This window comes from Coregonus lavaretus (genome assembly GCF_964263955.1).
Source record: "Coregonus lavaretus genome assembly, chromosome: 4".
NCBI classification, from domain to species: Eukaryota; Metazoa; Chordata; class Actinopteri; order Salmoniformes; family Salmonidae; genus Coregonus; species Coregonus lavaretus.
In genome coordinates, this window is record NC_139991.1 from 57554094 (window position 1) to 57572124 (window position 18031).

Sequence of the window (18031 nt, forward strand, 5' to 3'; positions counted from 1 at the left end):
ACGCTGATGTGTGGTAGTAAATGAATGTTTTGTTTATTTAAGGACATGGTATTCAGGAAATTTTGCCCTGCATCTCAATTTTTGTTTGAATCTCTTTTAAGCTGTGGGGAGAAAGGCCTCTTCCCTCGAGAGTGTTTATAGCTAGATAGAGGAAGTGGTTCTTGCAGCTGACTCCCTTCCTGTAGCGGTGGCCTCTGACTAGTACACACCAGCAAATCCACCAGCAAAAACAGGACATCTGTCTCAGGATTAGAGACAAGGACTATAGAAAGTACAGTACTTTGCTCCCTGTGGAGCATAATGCAGCAACAAGCCCTTGCCATGCAACAAGCCCTCAGCTTTCCCCCAAGACAGGCCCATGGTCTTCAATCCTTTGTGGTTGAATCAGAACTAGAGGTTAAAGTTTAAAGGACATCAAAACCATGTTGTCCTGTCTAATTTGGTAAAGGCCAGTTGAAGGTAGGCAAAGTATTCCATTCAGAAACCAGATCATATAGACATAGCATTACTTTCATTTATAACTTTATTCTTTCAAATGTATGAGGTGATCACATCAGAGCCAAAGCAAAGTAGCAGTCGAGGATAAATTATCACACTTGAGGATAAAGTTCCTAACAGAAATAAAGCATGGAAAATACACAATAACTAAGACATTGTATTTTATTCACACCAACTGACATAACTGTAACTCTTGCGATTGCCATATCAACAGAGTTGATTGGAATTTGTTTTAGCGCAGCTCATACAAACAAAAACAGTAGACAATAAAAACAGTATCACAAAATAAAATACAAAACATCCATAAAAGCATTAATATTTGATGATCGAGGGCCTCTGTACATACTAGTGTCACGTGCTAACCAGAATAGTATTGTCCTCACTAAAGTGATTGTGAGAGGAAGCTACTAGACTATTGAGACGCAGGCACAGTGTCGTCAAGGTGAGGAGGTGTTGAAGATCCCCCCCCCGGGGGTCGGCAGGAGGGGAAGGGGGAGAAGTCCTTACGGGCGAACAGGAAGACACCGCTCGGTTTTAGTAGTAACAGTAACCGCAATAAGTCCGCCATCATGGCGTGAAGCTCCGGGTAGGCATGCTCCGCCTTCAACTCCTCCTGCAACACACACACACACGTCAGGTCATGTGGGAAACTTAGGGGTTAGTGGTTTAAGAGTAAGGGGCTAGGTGATATTAGGGGGTAATGGTAGGGAGTAGGGAAAGACTACCTTTCTGTCCAGGAACTTGGAGTGCATCTGCATGTTCTCCTCCCACATGAGACGCCTCTTCTCAAACACTGGCTTATCATCCCTCAACTCTGACCCACAACACATACACACAAACATGTACATATGGGGAACATTCCTAATAGTGTGTGTGTGTGTGTGTGTGTGTGTATGTGTACCTGTGTGTATTTGGGGCGGGAGCAGCAGGGGTCTCATGTTGCCGGGAGAGCCCACCTGCACTCAGCTGGCCACGTGCCTAAACAGGAACAGGTTATGAAATCACACAGGGATAAGTTACAAGTGCTAACCAGAAGATCTGTGTTAGATAGACACAACTTGTCCCTTTAACCCAAACTGTATTGTGCACATATTCTATTGGTTGACACTACCTCCTAGTGGACAACATGATAGCACAAATGTCAACAAGCAGACCATTGAGCATTGCACTATGACACAATATTCAATATATGACAAATAATAAATGCATTTCTCCCTAACATTCCTCTGAAAGGGGGGGATCACAGGTAAATGGAAAAAATTACATGATTACAAGACATGTTGAATGATACAATGGCTTCAATGAACACAATTACATGAATTTTCAGAGATGTGTCAGATAAAAACACAATATCATTGCGTTATCATCATTGCTAAGAACAAAAAGGTGTAGGACATTACAACAAGCCGTGGCAGCATCTTTGCTTCAGCAGTGTAAGTGTTCGCCTGCAGAAATCATTAGCATGGAAACTGGAAAATTGTATTAGGCTCTGTGTACTTTCCACATAAGAAGATATTTGGTAATGTCGCCTGAAATAGATAGATAGCAATTTAACAAGCCATAGTCGTGGTGAACTTCAGACTTTTGACAATGTGCAGTGCACTGTTTAAATCGGCTTATGCTCAGGACTGAGAGACCAGACTAGGAAGGAACACAACACAGTGTAGCTAGCCTGGAATCCAAATTGAATTCAATAGTGAAACTATAGTGAAACAAACAGTGATTTCAGTTTGGATCCCAATTTAAAGTGTAGCAAACATGGTGATTAAAATTAGTTGGATTAGCGGGGGTGCTCCACAGGGGTGCACATTTTGTTCTGGCCCAGCACCAACATACCAGATTCCTCTTCTCATGGTCCAGAAGACTCAGTTGGTTGTTTGAAATGTGTTTTAGTGCTGGGCTGGAACGAAATATTGCCGACCTCAATAGGTCTCAAGGACTGGAATTGGAGAGCCCATAAACAGTTGCCTTGTTTGGTGATGTCATAGCTGGATCACCTTTGGACCAGTACAACAAGTAAATAAGAGCGGTCTCTATAGTACAACTGCAAATCAACTAAATAGGTATTCAGAACTAGTCTGGTCTGGCAAACATTTCTGGGGTAATAACCGTGGAACAGGGACTGAGAGAAGATAGAAAACAGACACATGCAGAAGGTAGATGTCAGGTTTTAAAGCAGTGTTTCACCATCCCTTGCTTACCAGGAACTATGACTTCATTTGGTCAGCATTGAGAAACATTGCAGGTACCAGTCCGGTTTTCAACCCCCCAGAGGTTTGGTGGTTTGTATGGTATTTACATAAACAAAACAGATAGGACAGGATGGATACAGTTTCCCAGAGACAGTTCTGTCAAAGGCTAATATCTACAGCCAAATTACAGGCAGTATTACAGTATGTTTACCCATTTCTAGAGGCTCTGGAGCTGGTTGCATCCATCTTGTGTAATGATTGCAAATAATGATTGCGGCTACAAGTCCTGGACATCACACATTATTACTCACTGCCTTGAATTAATCAGACCCCCGTTTTTCAGTTGTTTATCACAATTGTAAAGGATCCCAGTGCCCTATTCTCCTCATCAGTGTATGTGTGTGTGGGTAGTACTTAAGAGGCATCTAATTCATTTTATTATGTGAGTCAGAAATCAGAAACAAAACACATCAGCAAACAACAAAGTGATAATAATGGGATAAAAGAGTATTGAACAATCTAAACAAAAAGCACACCCAACACAGGCCTGAGACACTGGGGGGAGTTGGAAGTAGAAACAGCACGTGGTGGAGTTGGAAGTAGAAACCCATTGAAAGTGCACTTTATCCCACTGCTGCCACCAATGTAGCGATTCATGATGAACAGCATTTGTTGAGTTGGAAGTGCACTTTCTCCCAGTCCCATAGCATATACAGGTTGAGACCCTTGGCAGAGGCCATAATAGGCCCTACAGAGTGGTCAGCTACTACCCTTGCAAGAAAGATCCACTGCTAAAATGTGGCCAAGTTCATATCTGGGTGTCAAAAGCAAAACTCACAACATTCTCTTTCATCTTATTGAGTATTACACATCGGGCCAATGCAAATGCGCACAGCCGATCAGTTCCCATGTTTTGGTAGGCGGGGTTATGAAAGGAATCCAATTCCAGGCGCTTATTGCTACAGACAGATTGCACTCAGCCAACGATGAGACGGCTGTGTCGTAGCCCTGGAACTTCCACTGAATGGAAGTTTTCAACGGTGTCCGTGCAACACCGTGCATTCAATTCTCAACATGACTTCAGAGGACAGGTGTGCAGGTAGACAGTAGCCCACGCGGTGACTTTGACATCCTGGCGTGATAGGTGTTTGTAGACTACATTGAAACATTATGGAGGAACAACACTTGTTTGGAACCGACAGCGGTAGCCAGTCCTCTTCAGGGTCTGAAACGTTGTCCGGGGGAGAAGGCATAGAAGAAGAGCACCAATATGACGATAATTTAAACGACCGACACGCTTCAGACTTCAAAACTCTAAAAGCAGAAGGGCAGGAAGAAGAAAAGAGTGTGGCAGACGACGAGGTGGAACCGGGGACTAAAGAATATGGGGAAGAAGGAGACGACGAAATGGTAAAGAGTGCAAACGTGTAATTTACCCATTAAACGTTTCAACTAGCCTATATAGTGTCAATGGTTTTGGCTGAAGTGGCTTGAAGGGCAGGCGTGTGTGTGCCCTCGCAATAGACAATCATGCCTTGCTGTGTATGTGCGGAATACGAAATCAAGTTGCTTAATATTCTGCTAAAATATTATTCAGACTACAGGAACGAACACACACACACACAGGGATCTACACTACATGACCAAAAGTATGTGGAAACCTGCTCGTTGAACATCTCATTCCAAAATCATTGGCATTAATATGGAGTTGTCCCCCCTTTGCTGGTATAACAGCCTCCACTCTTCTGGGAAGGCTTTCCACTAGATGTTGGAACATTGCTGCGGGGACTTGCTTCCATTCAGCCACAAGAACATTAGTGAGGTCGGGCACTGATGTTGGGCGATTAGGCCTGGCTCGCAGTCGGCATTCCAATTCTTCCCAAAGGTGTTCGATGGGGTTGAGGTCAGGGCTCTGTGCAGGCCAGTCAAGTTCTTCCACACCGATCTCGACAAACCATTTTTGTATGGACCTCGCTTGGGCATTGGGGCATTGTCATGCTGAAACAGGAAAGGGCCTTCCCCAAACAGACCTGGGGGACAAAGTTGGAAGCACATAATCGTCTAGTATGTCATTGTAGTCCCCTGTAGCTCAGTTGGTAGAGCATGGCGCTTGTAACGCCAGGGTTGTGGGTTCGTTTCATGAAAATGTATGCACTCACTAACTCTAAGTCGCTCTGGATAAGAGCGTCTGCTAAATGACTAAAATGTAAATTGTATGCTGTAGCGTTAAGATTTGCCTTCATTGGAACTAAGGGGCCTGTAAACAGACCATTATTCCTCCTCCACCAAACTTTACAGTTGGCACTATGCATTTGGGCAGGTAGCATTTTCCTGGCATCCGCCAAACCCAGATTCGTCCGTCAGACTGCCAGATGGTGAAACGTGATTCATCACTCCTGAGCAGTGGTTCCCAACCTTTTTTGGTTACTGTACCACCAACTGAATTTTGCTCTGCTCGGAGTACCCCTGAAGTACCCCCTCGTGCATTTTACCAGTAGGTCCTAGTAGCCCTGGTTGGGAACCACTGCTCCAGAGAACTCGTTTCCACTGCTCCAGAGTCCAATGGCAGTGAGCTTTACACCACTCCAGCCAATGCTTGGCATTGCGCATGGTGATCTTAGGCATTTCATGAAGCTCCCGACGAACAGTTATTGTGCTGACTTTGCTTCCAGAGGCAGTTTGGAACTCGGTAGTGAGTGTTGCAACCGATAATGGTGCCACGTTGAAAGTCACTGAGCACTTCAGTACGGGCCAATCTCATTTTATGTTTATGCCGAGCTGTACACAGTTTTGTCATTTTAAATTATTTTTTTGATTAGTGATACTCCATCAGTAGCCTAATGGTGACAAACAGTATGCTGACAGATTCATATGGTTAGCTTTCAGGGGGATATTGGAAGTCCCCAAGACAATTAATGAGGGCAAATTGATCTCACGCCAGTTCCTGGTGTGTTGTGTGATAACATTGGCTACTTCATGTTTAAGTCTTTTTTTTTCTCCATAGCAACCTGCAAAGCATGCCTATTGATTACTGTATATGACTTGGCTCAGCTTTGGAAAGATTTCAGCATAAAGTCGGCTGGGTATATGGACTATGTACTGAAAGGACAATTCATATTCACAGCACAGTTTCTTCCATTCAATTCTGCTCACTCGCCAGCTATGCTCAATATGCAATATGCACAAGGTCCTCAACAGCTGAGCATATGCAATAGCCTACATTCTGAATATCCACTGCTTCGCTTTGTTGTCAGTAGAGAGAAGCTATTGTTTGACGTTCCCAGGTTATCCTTTGGTGTTGAATTGTTTTGTGTAAATATATCCAGGCTTTGTAGAGAAGGGAAGAGCACCCCCTGAGACTTTAAACATACATCTGTAGCCTTGTGTGTGTGTTTTTGCGTGCGTGCTAGGGCCGGGACGATACCAGTATCGCGATACTCATTAGTATCGTGTTAAGGAAACAAAACACGAAGTGAATTTAACTTCTTTAAGAAAACAGCCCAATGTTGGAAACATTTATTTTCCTAACTATAGCACACAATATTTTATATACAAAGGTTTTTAAATATTGCGATACTGGTATTGTAGGAAAAAGCAGCTCTCTATATTGATTGATAACCACTAGGTAAGAGTTTGAGACATTAAACTCCTAAGATGTGCATTGTTTGAGGAAATAGAAAATACTCTTTGCCCTAGGCGTGCCTGGCAATGATGCTACTGAGAACGAATAGAATTACATTTACATTTTACATTTTAGTCATTTAGCAGACGCTCTTAACCAGAGCGACTTACAGGAGCAATTAGGGTTAAGTGCCTTGCTCAAGGGCACATTAACGTCATTTAGCAGACGCTCTTAGCCAGAGCGACTCACAAATTGGTGCGTTCACCCTATAGCCAGTGGGATAACCACTTTACAATTTGGGGGGGGGGGGGGTTAGAAGGAATACTTTATCCTATCCCAGGTATTCCTTAAAGAGGTGGGGTTTCAAATGTCTCCGGAAGGTGGTGAGTGACTCCGCTGTCCTGGCGTCGTGAGGGAGCTTGTTCCACCATTGGGGTGCCAGAGCAGCGAACAGTTTTGACTGGGCTGAGCGGGAGCTATGCTTCCGCAGAGGAAGGGGAGCCAGCAGGCCAGAGGTGGATGAACGCAATGTCCTCGTTTGGGTGTAGGGACTGATCAGAGCCTGAAGGTACAGAGGTGCCGTTCCCCTCACTGCTCCATAGGCAAGCACCATGGTCTTGTAGCGGATGCGAGCTTCAACTGGAAGCCAGTGGAGTGTGCGGAGGAGGGGGGTGACGTGAGAGAACTTGGGAAGGTTGAACACCAGACGGGCTGCGGCATTCTGGATGAGTTGTAGGGGTTTAATGGCACAGGCAGGGAGCCCAGCCAACAGCGAGTTGCAGTAGTCCAGACGGGAGATGACAAGTGCCTGGACCAGGACCTGCGCCGCTTCCTGTGTAAGGCAGGGTCGCACTCTCCGAATGTTGTAGAGCATGAACCTGCAGGAGCGGGTCACCGCCTTGATGTTGGCGGAGAACGACAGGGTGTTGTCCAGGGTCACGCCTAGGCTCTTCGCACTCTGGGAGGAGGACACAGCGGAGTTGTCAACCGTGATGGCGAGATCATGGAACGGGCAGTCCTTCCCCGGGAGGAAGAGCAGCTCCGTCTTGCCAGGGTTCAGCTTGAGGTGGTGATCCGTCATCCATACTGATATGTCTGCCAGACATGCAGAGATGCGATTCGCCACCTGGTTATCAGAAGGGGGAAAGGAGAAGATTAGTTGTGTATCGTCAGCGTAGCAATGATAGGAGAGACCATGTGAGGATATGACAGAGCCAAGTGACTTGGTGTATAGGGAGAAAAGGAGAGGGCCCAGAACCGATCCCTGGGGGACACCAGTGGTGAGAGCACGTGGTGCGGAGACAGCTTCCCGCCACGCCACTTGGTAGGAGCGACCGGTCAGGTAGGACGCAATCCAGGAGTGAGCCGCGCCGGAGATGCCCATCTCGGAGAGGGTGGAGAGGAGGATCTGATGGTTCACAGTATCAAAGGCAGCAGACAGGTCTAGAAGGACAAGAGCAGAGGAGAGAGAGTTAGCTTTAGCAGTGCGGAGAGTCTCCGTGACACAGAGAAGAGCAGTCTCAGTTGAATGACCAGTCCTGAAACCTGATTGGTTTGGATCAAGAAGGTCATTCTGAGAGAGATAGCAAGAGAGTTGGCTAAAGACGGCACGCTCAATAGTTTTGGAAAGAAAAGAAAGAAGGGATACTGGTCTGTAGTTGTTGACATCAGTGGGGTCGAGTGTTGGTTTTTTGAGAAGGGGAGCAACTCTCGCTCTCTTGAAGACGGAAGGGACATGGCCAGCGGTCAAGGATGAGTTGATCAGCGAGGTGAGGTAGGGGAGAAGGTCACCGGAGATGGTCTGGAGAAGGGAGGAGGGGATGGGGTCAAGCGGGCAGGTTGTTGGGCGGCCTGCAGTCACAAGTCGCAGGATTTTATCTGGAGAGAGAGGGGAGAAAGAAGTCAAAGCATAGGGTAGGGCAGTGTGAGCAGGACCAGCAGTGTTATTAGACTTAACAAACGAGGATCGGATGTCGTCAACCTTCTTTTCAAAGTGGTTGACGAAGTCATCCACAGAGAGAGAGGAGGGGGGGGGGGGGGGGAGGATTCAGGAGGGAGGAAAATGTGGCAAAGAGCTTCCTAGGGTTAGAGGCAGATGCTTGGAATTTAGAGTGGTAGAAAGTGGCCTTAGCAGCAGAAACAGATGAAGAAAATGTAGAGAGGAGGGAGTGAAAAGATGCCAGGTCGGTAGGGAGTTTAGTTTTCTTCCATTTCCGCTCCGCTGCCCGGAGCTCTGTTCTGTGAGCTCGCAGTGAGTCATCAAGCCACGGAGCTGGAGGGGAGGACCGAGCCGGCCGGGAGGATAGGGGACACAGAGAGTCAAAGGATGCAGAAAGGGAGGAGAGGAGGGTTGAGGAGGCAGAATCAGGAGATTGGAGGGAGAAGGATTGAGCAGAGGGAAGAGATGATAGGATGGAAGAGGAGAGAGTAGTGGGAGAGAGAGAGCGAAGGTTGCGGCGGCGCATTACCATCTGTGTAGGGGCAGAGTGAGTAGTGTGGGAGGAGAGCGAGAGAGAAAAGGAAACAAAGTAGTGGTCGGAGACTTGGAGGGGAGTTGCAGTGAGATTAGTAGAGGAGCAGCATCTAGTGAAGATGAGGTCAAGCGTATTGCCTGCCTTGTGAGTAGGGGGGGACGGTGAGAGGGTGAGGTCAAAAGAGGAGAGGAGTGGAAAGAAGGAGGCAGAGAGAAATGAGTCAAACGTGGACAGACAATACTCTTTTAAATAGCTTATAGTTGGATTGCCTTCCCAGTTCAGACTGGTTTCACTGGTTCTGATCAGCTCAATTGTTTTAGGGTTTAACCTTGCTGATCTAACCAGGGGGTGCGTAGAGGATCGGCAACATTTTAAACACTTGTCTGAGTCACTATTCACTCATTGGCTCGACGAAACTACTGTTGAATTCCAAATCGACCCTTAGCCCCCACCCCTTAAGGGTTTAGTACTTATGTAGATCTGAAAATTACATGTTTAGTCATTTAGCAGACGCTCTTATCTAGAGCGACTTACAGGAGCAATTAGGGTTAAGTGCCTTGCTCAAGGGCACATCGACAGATTTTTCACCTAGTCTGCTCTGGGATTAGAAGCAGCGACCTTTCGGTTACTGGCACAACGCTCTTAACCACTAAGCTACCTGCCGCATCCAGGTAGCTTAGACTGGATAGGTTTAAGCAATATGGCGAAATGTACACCCTGCCTATCGTAACGCAAGGTAAAGCCAATGTTGCTTAAACATATGATCCTTAAAGATCTACAGGATAGGTAGGGTACGAGAAAGGATTAGATTTGGAATACTGCATATCAGTCACCTCTAAAACCCTTCTGTTGCTGCTCAGTCCCCCGATCAAACAGGTGTAGGTGTAAATTGCCCCTAACCCCTGATTCAGTGTCAGTTATATTATTCCCCTGCCTAATGTCTAAGGCTAATATTGGGAGTAGGGGAATCTGATCCTAGATCTGTATTTAAGGACGACTCCTAACCAGAGCTAGGCTAATTCAACACGTCAATGCCCCTTTACCCCTCTATGTCAGGTGACCACCGTTGGGGATAAGGCCCAGTGGCATGGCCAGACCTCTAACCCCTGACCTTTGACTTATGTCATGCCTTTAAGGGGGTTAAATAGGGAAAGGCTTCTGGGAAGAGTGGCTTATCTGTGTCATCTCCTCAGGCTATTTTAGTGTCAAACAGAACACAAGCCCTAGCGGCGTTTATGCACTCTTTGTTTACTAACAACTGCCCACGTATGCACATGCACGGGGACACACACTTCTTATTCTGAAAATGGGTAGCATCTATCTAAGTCGAGTCTTAACTGGTAGTAGCAGGTTTTTTACAGCACCCCAAAAAAAGACTACCGAATGACAAATGAAACGCAAACTGGAATTGAACTCTGTGTTTATATCAGTCCAGCTGCATCTTCTTAGCAGGACTGTCTCTGTCTACACTTACCTCATGTAAACCGCGCCTGGTGGTCCGGCCAGATAGGGCTACAGTTATGGATATTTGGCATATAAGGACAGGTCCTGGTACGAGGAGGCTACTGTGTTGGAAAGAGTCCTGGTAAAGAAAACCGAGTTCTCATTTGGAGAGAGCATGTTTTGATTTGATGAAATATGGGCTGACTTGGCAAACGTTGTAGTCACTCACAACTCAGAAGCGTTTTATTCACAGTAATAAAACCGTTCCCGGACATCTGCAGTTACAGAGCAGACTATTTCACACTATCCTAAAATGAAGTGATGAATTTGAAACGTCTTGGTGGGATGATTGAGAAAAGGATGTGTTTTTACCTTTTGGATTTCAATACCAGATTAGCACAGTGTTTGTCAACTCTATCACTATGCCATCTGAAAATGTCCTCCTTTCAACACTAGTAGTGAAACGTTTTCTGGGTGTTTATACAGCTATGTTTTTTTTATGTCTGTTGGCTCGTTCTACATCAGAACAGCTTGTTTTCTGCTCCTCAATCCCCCTGTATGTGTGCGTGATTTCCCTTGTGTGAGAGAAATTGTCTACGTGTTGATTCTTATTTGTACTCTAATCATGTTGTTGTGGTTTTTCCTTTTGTGATTCTAATGAGTTGTGAAGGGCTACACTCCTCTCCTTAACCGATCACACAGCTCTTTCCAAGTCCATCGTTGTTACACATCATCCAAGGTGTGCCTGATTGTTATTCCATTGCCTATACGTCTTATGTAATGGTCTGTGGGGTTGAGCTGCATTATTTTCTTGAATTTCACCATAATAAACACGTCCTTTTATAGAAGAAACTGAGGGAAAGAGGAGCAGCAATTTGCTGGATTTAGATTTTCTCTCACTCTAGAGATAAAGCCTAAAATGTGTTGTGTACAGAACACCAAGTTAATAATCCTTCTCTCTTTCTCTCGCTCTCCCACTGTGCATCATCGGTCCCAATTGTATGCACTTCCCCCCAAACACTGATGAACTCCTTGTGATGTCATCACTGCCTGCCTGCAATTACCCAGCCCATTATTTTAGCGGCTGGGCCGGGGCTGGCCATAAGGGACGTCCAGTGTCAGTGAATGGCTTAGTGGTTAAGAGGATTAACTGTCAATCTGTGTAAGAACTCCTCTGGCTCTCTATGGTGGGGGGCGATGTCATCACAGGATGTAATTCACAGTTCAGCTTTTTCATCCAATCCAACACTGGTCCAGCTCTAGTCCACACTACAGTACCCACACACTGGCTGCAATGGCAGACTTTTAAAGTGATATTGCAGAGGGACGGTATCAGACTATTATCAAAGATCATGGCCCTACGGCGGAATTCGACCATAGGTGATTTAAATTCTTCAGAAGGTTCAAAGGTAAGACCACATGATTAAATAGAACACGTATTCAAGTATTATCTACAGTAATACATTTATAATATAGGATAATATTGCACCTCTATGGGTAAGACATTGGATCAGTTGACTCCGGACTGGAGTGATTGGTTGGGTGCTGGTGGTGTTTCTAAAGTCCTTGTTTTGTGTGGGCTGTGGGCTCTAGCTGTGTTTTCGCTGTCTACAGTATGCTACAGCAGTGGAATTTTAATCTGCTGCTGGGGCTACCTAGATTTCGGTGCTTTTGAATGATTAATGCCTTATGTAATCGCAGCTTGATATCCACATTCGATTTGGGATGCTGTTAAAAGATCTGCTCTAACTTTGTTTTTCAACCTACCTGGATAAAGAGAATATCAGATGTTTATCGATGTTCTTTCTCTTTCATTCTCTTTATCACGTGGGTGGTGGTGTTGGATGGAAGCATGATATATGTTGTATTATAAACTTGGTTGTTCGAGCCCTGAATGCTGATTTAGCTGAAAACATTTCTTTTTATGGCTAATTATGTTGGTAACCAGTTTATAATAGCAATAAGGCACCTCAGGGGTTTGTGGTATATGGCCAATATACCACGGCTAAGGGCTGTATTCAGGCACTTCACGTTGAGTCGTGCATAAGAACAGCCCTTAGCCGTGGTATATACCACACCCCCTCGTGCCTTAACTTAATATAAACTTTAATTAACGCCACGATTGAGTATAACTTGGGTGGACTTGTTTTACCCACATCCTATGGTTTCGGTAAACCTAAAGTCAGACGTGGCAATTACCACAACAGAAGTCTTGTTTCATACCAAACAGAGTTAATGATTCATCCTCCTCAGGCAAAGAATGGGGGTAACAAAAGTGCCAGCTAGAGGAGAGTTCCCAGTCATACTGTAGCTAGCTAGCATCTGAGGACACTTGTTTTGCCTGCAGACCTATCATTTCTGACTTTACCCATTTGTTTTGAATGTATGCTGCTTCCTTTATTAACCTGCACCAACAGAAGTAGCTAGCCAAGTTTGCAAGCCTATCAATTTTTTTCTCGACTGTATACAAACACTCCTTAAGCCTTTGTCAAGACACCAAAGTCAAGAGTGATTGAGTGATTGAGCTGAATAGGACTGGTAGGCTAGTTAATGAACGGGATGATCAAAGATTGACTGAGCGATTAGCACCTGAGAGAAGTGGCCATCCTGGCGGAGACTGACATATGGCCTTGTTGTCCCGGGAAACGTGTCCTGGTCACTACACGATTTAGTGATGTCACTGTATAGGTAGGTATAGGCCTGTGCAGTGAGAATGTACTGTAGACGTCAATGTAAACCACTCGCAGTTCAGCTCTGTGGGCCTTCTGCAGTCACATTTTTCCTAGTTTTTCATGTTCCTTACTATATTTAGTATTCACCATCTTTGATAGGATAATTTAGTTCTAAGTAAGAAGAAGGTCATGATGTAATGGCTATTACCAGCATAGGCCTATATTCAAGTATCACATAGGCTACTGTAGCTATCTATTTTAAAAGTTTAAACATACAAAACTGACACATTTCCGGGTCTGACTCATAGGTCGGTATTGACGTTACATATCATATCTTAAATAGCGTCTTGGGGCTACTGAAGCCAGTTTGGATAGGAATAGGAACCCTATAGAAAATGGTCTGTTTCTGTCCAGCATTAGAAAATGTCAACACAGGAAGCTGAATCCCCATTGAGAACGAGCAGGGTGTAAGGGTTCAATGCCTGCTAAATAACTTACTAGAGAGGACATGTAGTTCCACTGTCAATGCACTAGAGGTTACAAAGTGAACAGCGGGCCATTTGGAAGTGGAACCTCTTCTTTTTTAAATTTATTTTTTTGGATTCCTATTGCCCAAAGGGAGATTGGATTTGTGTGACTTTAACTTTTGCGTGTTGATGTTGTTTTTCGGACTAAACATCTCTGACCTCTTCGGAGGGTGTGTGTCTCTCTGTGTGTGCGCACACTGGGTTCAGCAGGGAGTTGGAATGGGGTGAGAGATGTGAGGCAGACCGATGTTGGGTGACAAGGTCGTGAGGAACGTGGTGTGTTGTGCTGGAGACCCTGAATATCCACCTCACTACTACCAGGGGGACTGTTTGGACTCCCAGGGGGTTGGGGAAGGGGGGGATGTACTGGAATTGTATTCTTTATTATGAGGTTATTAACACCATATGACTGAACTGTTGCACATACACTAAGTACACACTGTGTGGAAGATTACCTTTGAATGGATAGTTCACTCAAACTCTTTTAGTGTTTTGTTTATTCATCAAAGTAGAGCACTTTCAGCACAGAGCAAAAACTGTGAACTCTCCTTTAAGTGAACTATCCTTTTAAAGTGTCTGAACTTTTTTCATTATCTTGATGCTAGTTTTGTTACAATAACATTGCATCTATATGGCCAATACCTAGCTATTGTACCATTCAAAGTGGATTGGCAAAAATAACAAATAGACACCCTTCCTTTCTCGCTGGTTGCCATGCAGCCAAACACATGGCTCTATATTTTGTGCTGGTTGCCATGCAGCCAAACACATGGCTCTATATTTTGTGCTGGTTGCCATGCAGCCAAACACATGGCTCTATATTTTGTGCTGGTTGCCATGCAGCCAAACACATGGCTCTATATTTTGTACGTATGTATGGCAGAGAGAAAAGCCTTTTGAAGTCCTGAGGATGGGGGCTACACATGGCTGTAATACAACACCATGGTAAACACCCATCATTCCCAGAACCTCACCCCCTTGTTATAGTCCCTACTACAGGGACCTTATAGACTCCAGGGAATTCTCCAGGAGATTCTCCCATGGCATATGACAGGTGTGTTGATCTATGCAGTTCCGTGTCACGTATGAATTTGAGGGGCGACACTCTCCATAAGACAAGTTATATTTTAGGAAGGTCTTAAACGTGGTGACTTTTCAGTAATCAAAGGCCTAAGGCGGCAGGTTGCCTCGAGGTTAGAGCGTTGGTCCAGTAACCGAAAGGTCGCTGGTTTGAATACCAGAGACGACAAGGTGAAAAATCTGTTGCTGTGCACTTGAGCAAGGCACTTAACCCCACTCTCTGGGAGTTGGGATAGACAAAATGTATTTCCATTACACACTTGTGTGTAACAGGACAAATATAAGCACCCCCTAAAAATAATAATAATAATGATGGAGAGCAGTTCAGTGCAGTGAGCAGTTTGACATTGTGCCTTTACTGCCCAATACAAGTCTGGGATGGTAAGGAGGCGTTTATTAGCTTGCTTTGTGTGAAGGTGAATAAAACGCATGAGCCTGCAGTCACAGCAATGCTAGTCAACCATTTATCTTCCTTGTCCTCTGTTCAAGCCAAATGTCAGCCATTGTACTGGTGGGTTGATTCATGGCATGTTCCTACTGTGAGGAACCATAACTTGGTGTGTGTATCTGTCTGTCTGAGTGTCCGTCCATCTTGTCTGTATGTCTGTGTCTTAGACCCTGTGCCACAGGGAGTGTTATTAAAGTCCTAAGTCTTACTGAAAACTTCACTAGGAATGTTGGATGAGGCTGCCACCTTGTTTCCTTTGTTACATGCAACTTGGGATTTAGTTTTACAGCAGAGGTGAAGTGATAGTTGTTAGTATTGTCCCAAGCATTTACTGTGTTCACTGCCCTTTTTATATGCTGTGCAGGATAATTACTGTGTTCTTCTGTGTTCCATGTGTGAAATGACTCTTTGTGGAGTGACTATTGATATGAGTTAAGTACTTTGACATAATCCAACTAATAAAGCGAGGGAGCGGCAAAATGAAAAGCTGTGGGAGAGTAAGTATAAATTGTATTTTGAGCGGAGGAAGTAACAATGCTCTCAGAGCGTAAAGTGCTACAATAACTTCAGCTCAATGAACAAGAATGTCTCGTGCTTTATCTGATAATGTGATAACAAGTCTGATTTCAAAACAGCAAATCGCTTCATTACTTCAGGGAGAGAGATGATATTGTTGATAAAACTTTCCCGCTCGTGTCACTGTGCTGTAGGTGAATTGCGGGCGGCAGGTAGCCTAGCGGTTAGAGCTTTGGGCCAGTAACTGAAAGGTCGCTGGTTCAGATACTCGAGCTGACAAGGTGAAAACTAGTCGATGTGCCCTTGAGCAAGGCACTTAACCCCCATTTTCTCCAGGGGCGCCGTACTACTATGGCTGACCCTGTAAAACAACACATTTCACTGCACCTATCCGGTTTGTGACAATAAAAATAAAACAAAAAACATATTGTGGATTAGGTTTGGCCTGGGTGTGTTGACTGTGCTGTGTAGGGGAACAGTTGGCTAGGGTTATAGGCTGGTCAGGATTGGTTTAGGGGGAACCTAAGTGCCATCTGAATTTCCAAGGTGCAGGCTGTCGGAACCTAAGTGACTGTAGGCTAAAGCTGGTGACTTCCAATAAATCAATCATATCGAAGCAAGCAAGTGCGGCTACATTCTTTTCTACAGTCTGTGGGCTAACGCCAACAGGTGGTTTGTCTGTTGCTTGTTAAGAGTACTGTGGGTTGGGTTATGGCTATCTTGCAGTGGTTTCAGGAAACCATGTAAGTTTGTGGCTAGCCAGTGGTTAGACTGTGGGTTAGAGAGAGTCATGTCATGGCCAACCAGTGGTGGCCTGTGCTGTGTGCTCTCTGATGTTACAGCTTCCCTGCCCTGGCCTGTTAGTCTGGGGCTATTCTGGGGGTTGGGGCAGCAGTAGACCTGGCTGGCAGCTCCTCAGGCTGACCAACTCTCTGACTGGCCTCAGAACAGCTATAGGTACGTGTGTGTGTTTATTCCTGCGTGTCAGCAATATGTATGTTTGTATATGCCTGCCTGCCTGTCTGTGTGTGTGGCACTCAGAGCTCCTCCTGTGCAGTATCAGATGAAGGATGGCCCAGCCAGGGGAATGTGAGAAGGGGACACACTCAGAGTTGCTGAAGTTGGCACCTCCCGGAGTCATGGAAATCACAGCTCTAATGGAGGACTCTGGTTAAAGGGAGATGTCAGTGACTGTATCCCAAATGGCTCCCTAACCCCTTTTATAGTGCACTACTTTTGATCAGAGCCCAATGGAATAGCGTGCCATATGGGAAGCACACAGTGGCCCTGATGATTTTATTGGTGATCTGGCCACACTCTGGGATTACATGGGGCACGGAGTGGAAAATCTGTCTCATCACTGGTGTACTGACTGGCATACTCTTGGGATATTGAGTGGTTGAAATGCCAAGTTTTCATAGAGTCCCAAGGGTCCACTCAACCAAAACAAGTAACCAAAGCAAAGGCAAACCAACAAAGTACCCAAGTGCAGAGCAAGGAGAGTGTTGTCTTAGTCCGGAAAAATCGTGTTAATAATTTTGATTTGAAGAGGGCCTTCAGTGATCGTCATTGAGGGTTTCAATGGGAAAAGGAGATATGTTGTCTTTATATGCCATTAGGCCCAGTTCCTTTTTGTTTTTAATGATAGTTATGGAATTAATACACATTTACAAAGCTATTTCTGAAGTGGTTTAGCCTACTGGCTGGAAAACATTGCTGAATGGCAGGAAATGTTGCTCTTCAGCCAACCGTTTGTGCCCTTTTGCCTAGATTTTTGGGAGTATTCATCTTCTAGCGGAGTTGGGCTGGGGTTGGAGGGGTATTCTGGCCGTATTATCCCCCTGGGTGTTGTCAATCTTAAATGGAGGATGCCCTGGCTATAGAAAATATGTCCACTTGGTTCAAGCCAATTGTGTAGTCAAGAGCCATGTGTCTGAGAGAATAAAAATACACCCGTTGGTGTTTGGCTGAAACTACTCTCACTGGCTGTCATGAACTTTAGTACAGATTCTGCTAGTGAAATGTCATAGGCAGCTTTGTTCTGTTCTCTTGTTCATCATTCAATGTGTTATTATGCACATGAGGACGATCGCTTAATTTTGACCACTTGTAAAATCTAAGTCTGATAGGATTGATGAAAGGATAGAATGTGGTTTGAATGGCTGTGTGTTTGAGCATGCTGGGAACACCAGGGGTGTATTAGTCGGATTCCGTGGCAAAATGTTTTGTCTGTTGCAAATCTTTACTCCAAACGGAAAACGTTTTGCAACGAAAATGAACGTTTCTATTGGACAAATTCAGGTATGTAAACAGTTTCTGTTGTAACACGTTTCGCAACAGACCAAATGTTTTGCAAAGGTCTGTGACTAATGAATACACCCGAGGGTTGTGGTGGGTTTGATTCCCGCATGGGCCACATAGGCAGCGTTTACACAGGCAGCCTAATTCAAGGGGATTCACTGTGTCTACAACAAAATTTATACCCACTTGGAACTGGTCCCTTTTATCCATTTCAAAACAATAACAAACAAAACCTCTTCCTGACAAGCAAAGACTACA

The 18031-nt window shown here is 45.0% G+C and overlaps 1 protein-coding gene and 1 long non-coding RNA gene across 6 annotated transcripts in view; one reads left to right on the forward strand and one right to left on the reverse strand.

The window, feature by feature from the left end:
* Window positions 1-18031, reverse strand: part of LOC311127976 — a 1008662-nt gene that overhangs the window by 874529 nt on the left and 116102 nt on the right. The window lies entirely within an intron of this gene.
* Window positions 3654-18031, forward strand: part of LOC311127968 (microtubule-associated serine/threonine-protein kinase 1-like) — a 170814-nt gene continuing 156436 nt past the window's right edge. For all 5 annotated transcript variants that reach the window (XM_084159879.1, XM_084159880.1, XM_084159881.1 and 2 more), the window contains exon 1: window positions 3654-4100. In XM_084159879.1, coding sequence (XP_084016005.1) covers window positions 3861-4100 — 240 coding nt within the window. In that variant the 5' untranslated portion in view covers window positions 3654-3860. The remainder of the gene's footprint in view (window positions 4101-18031) is intronic.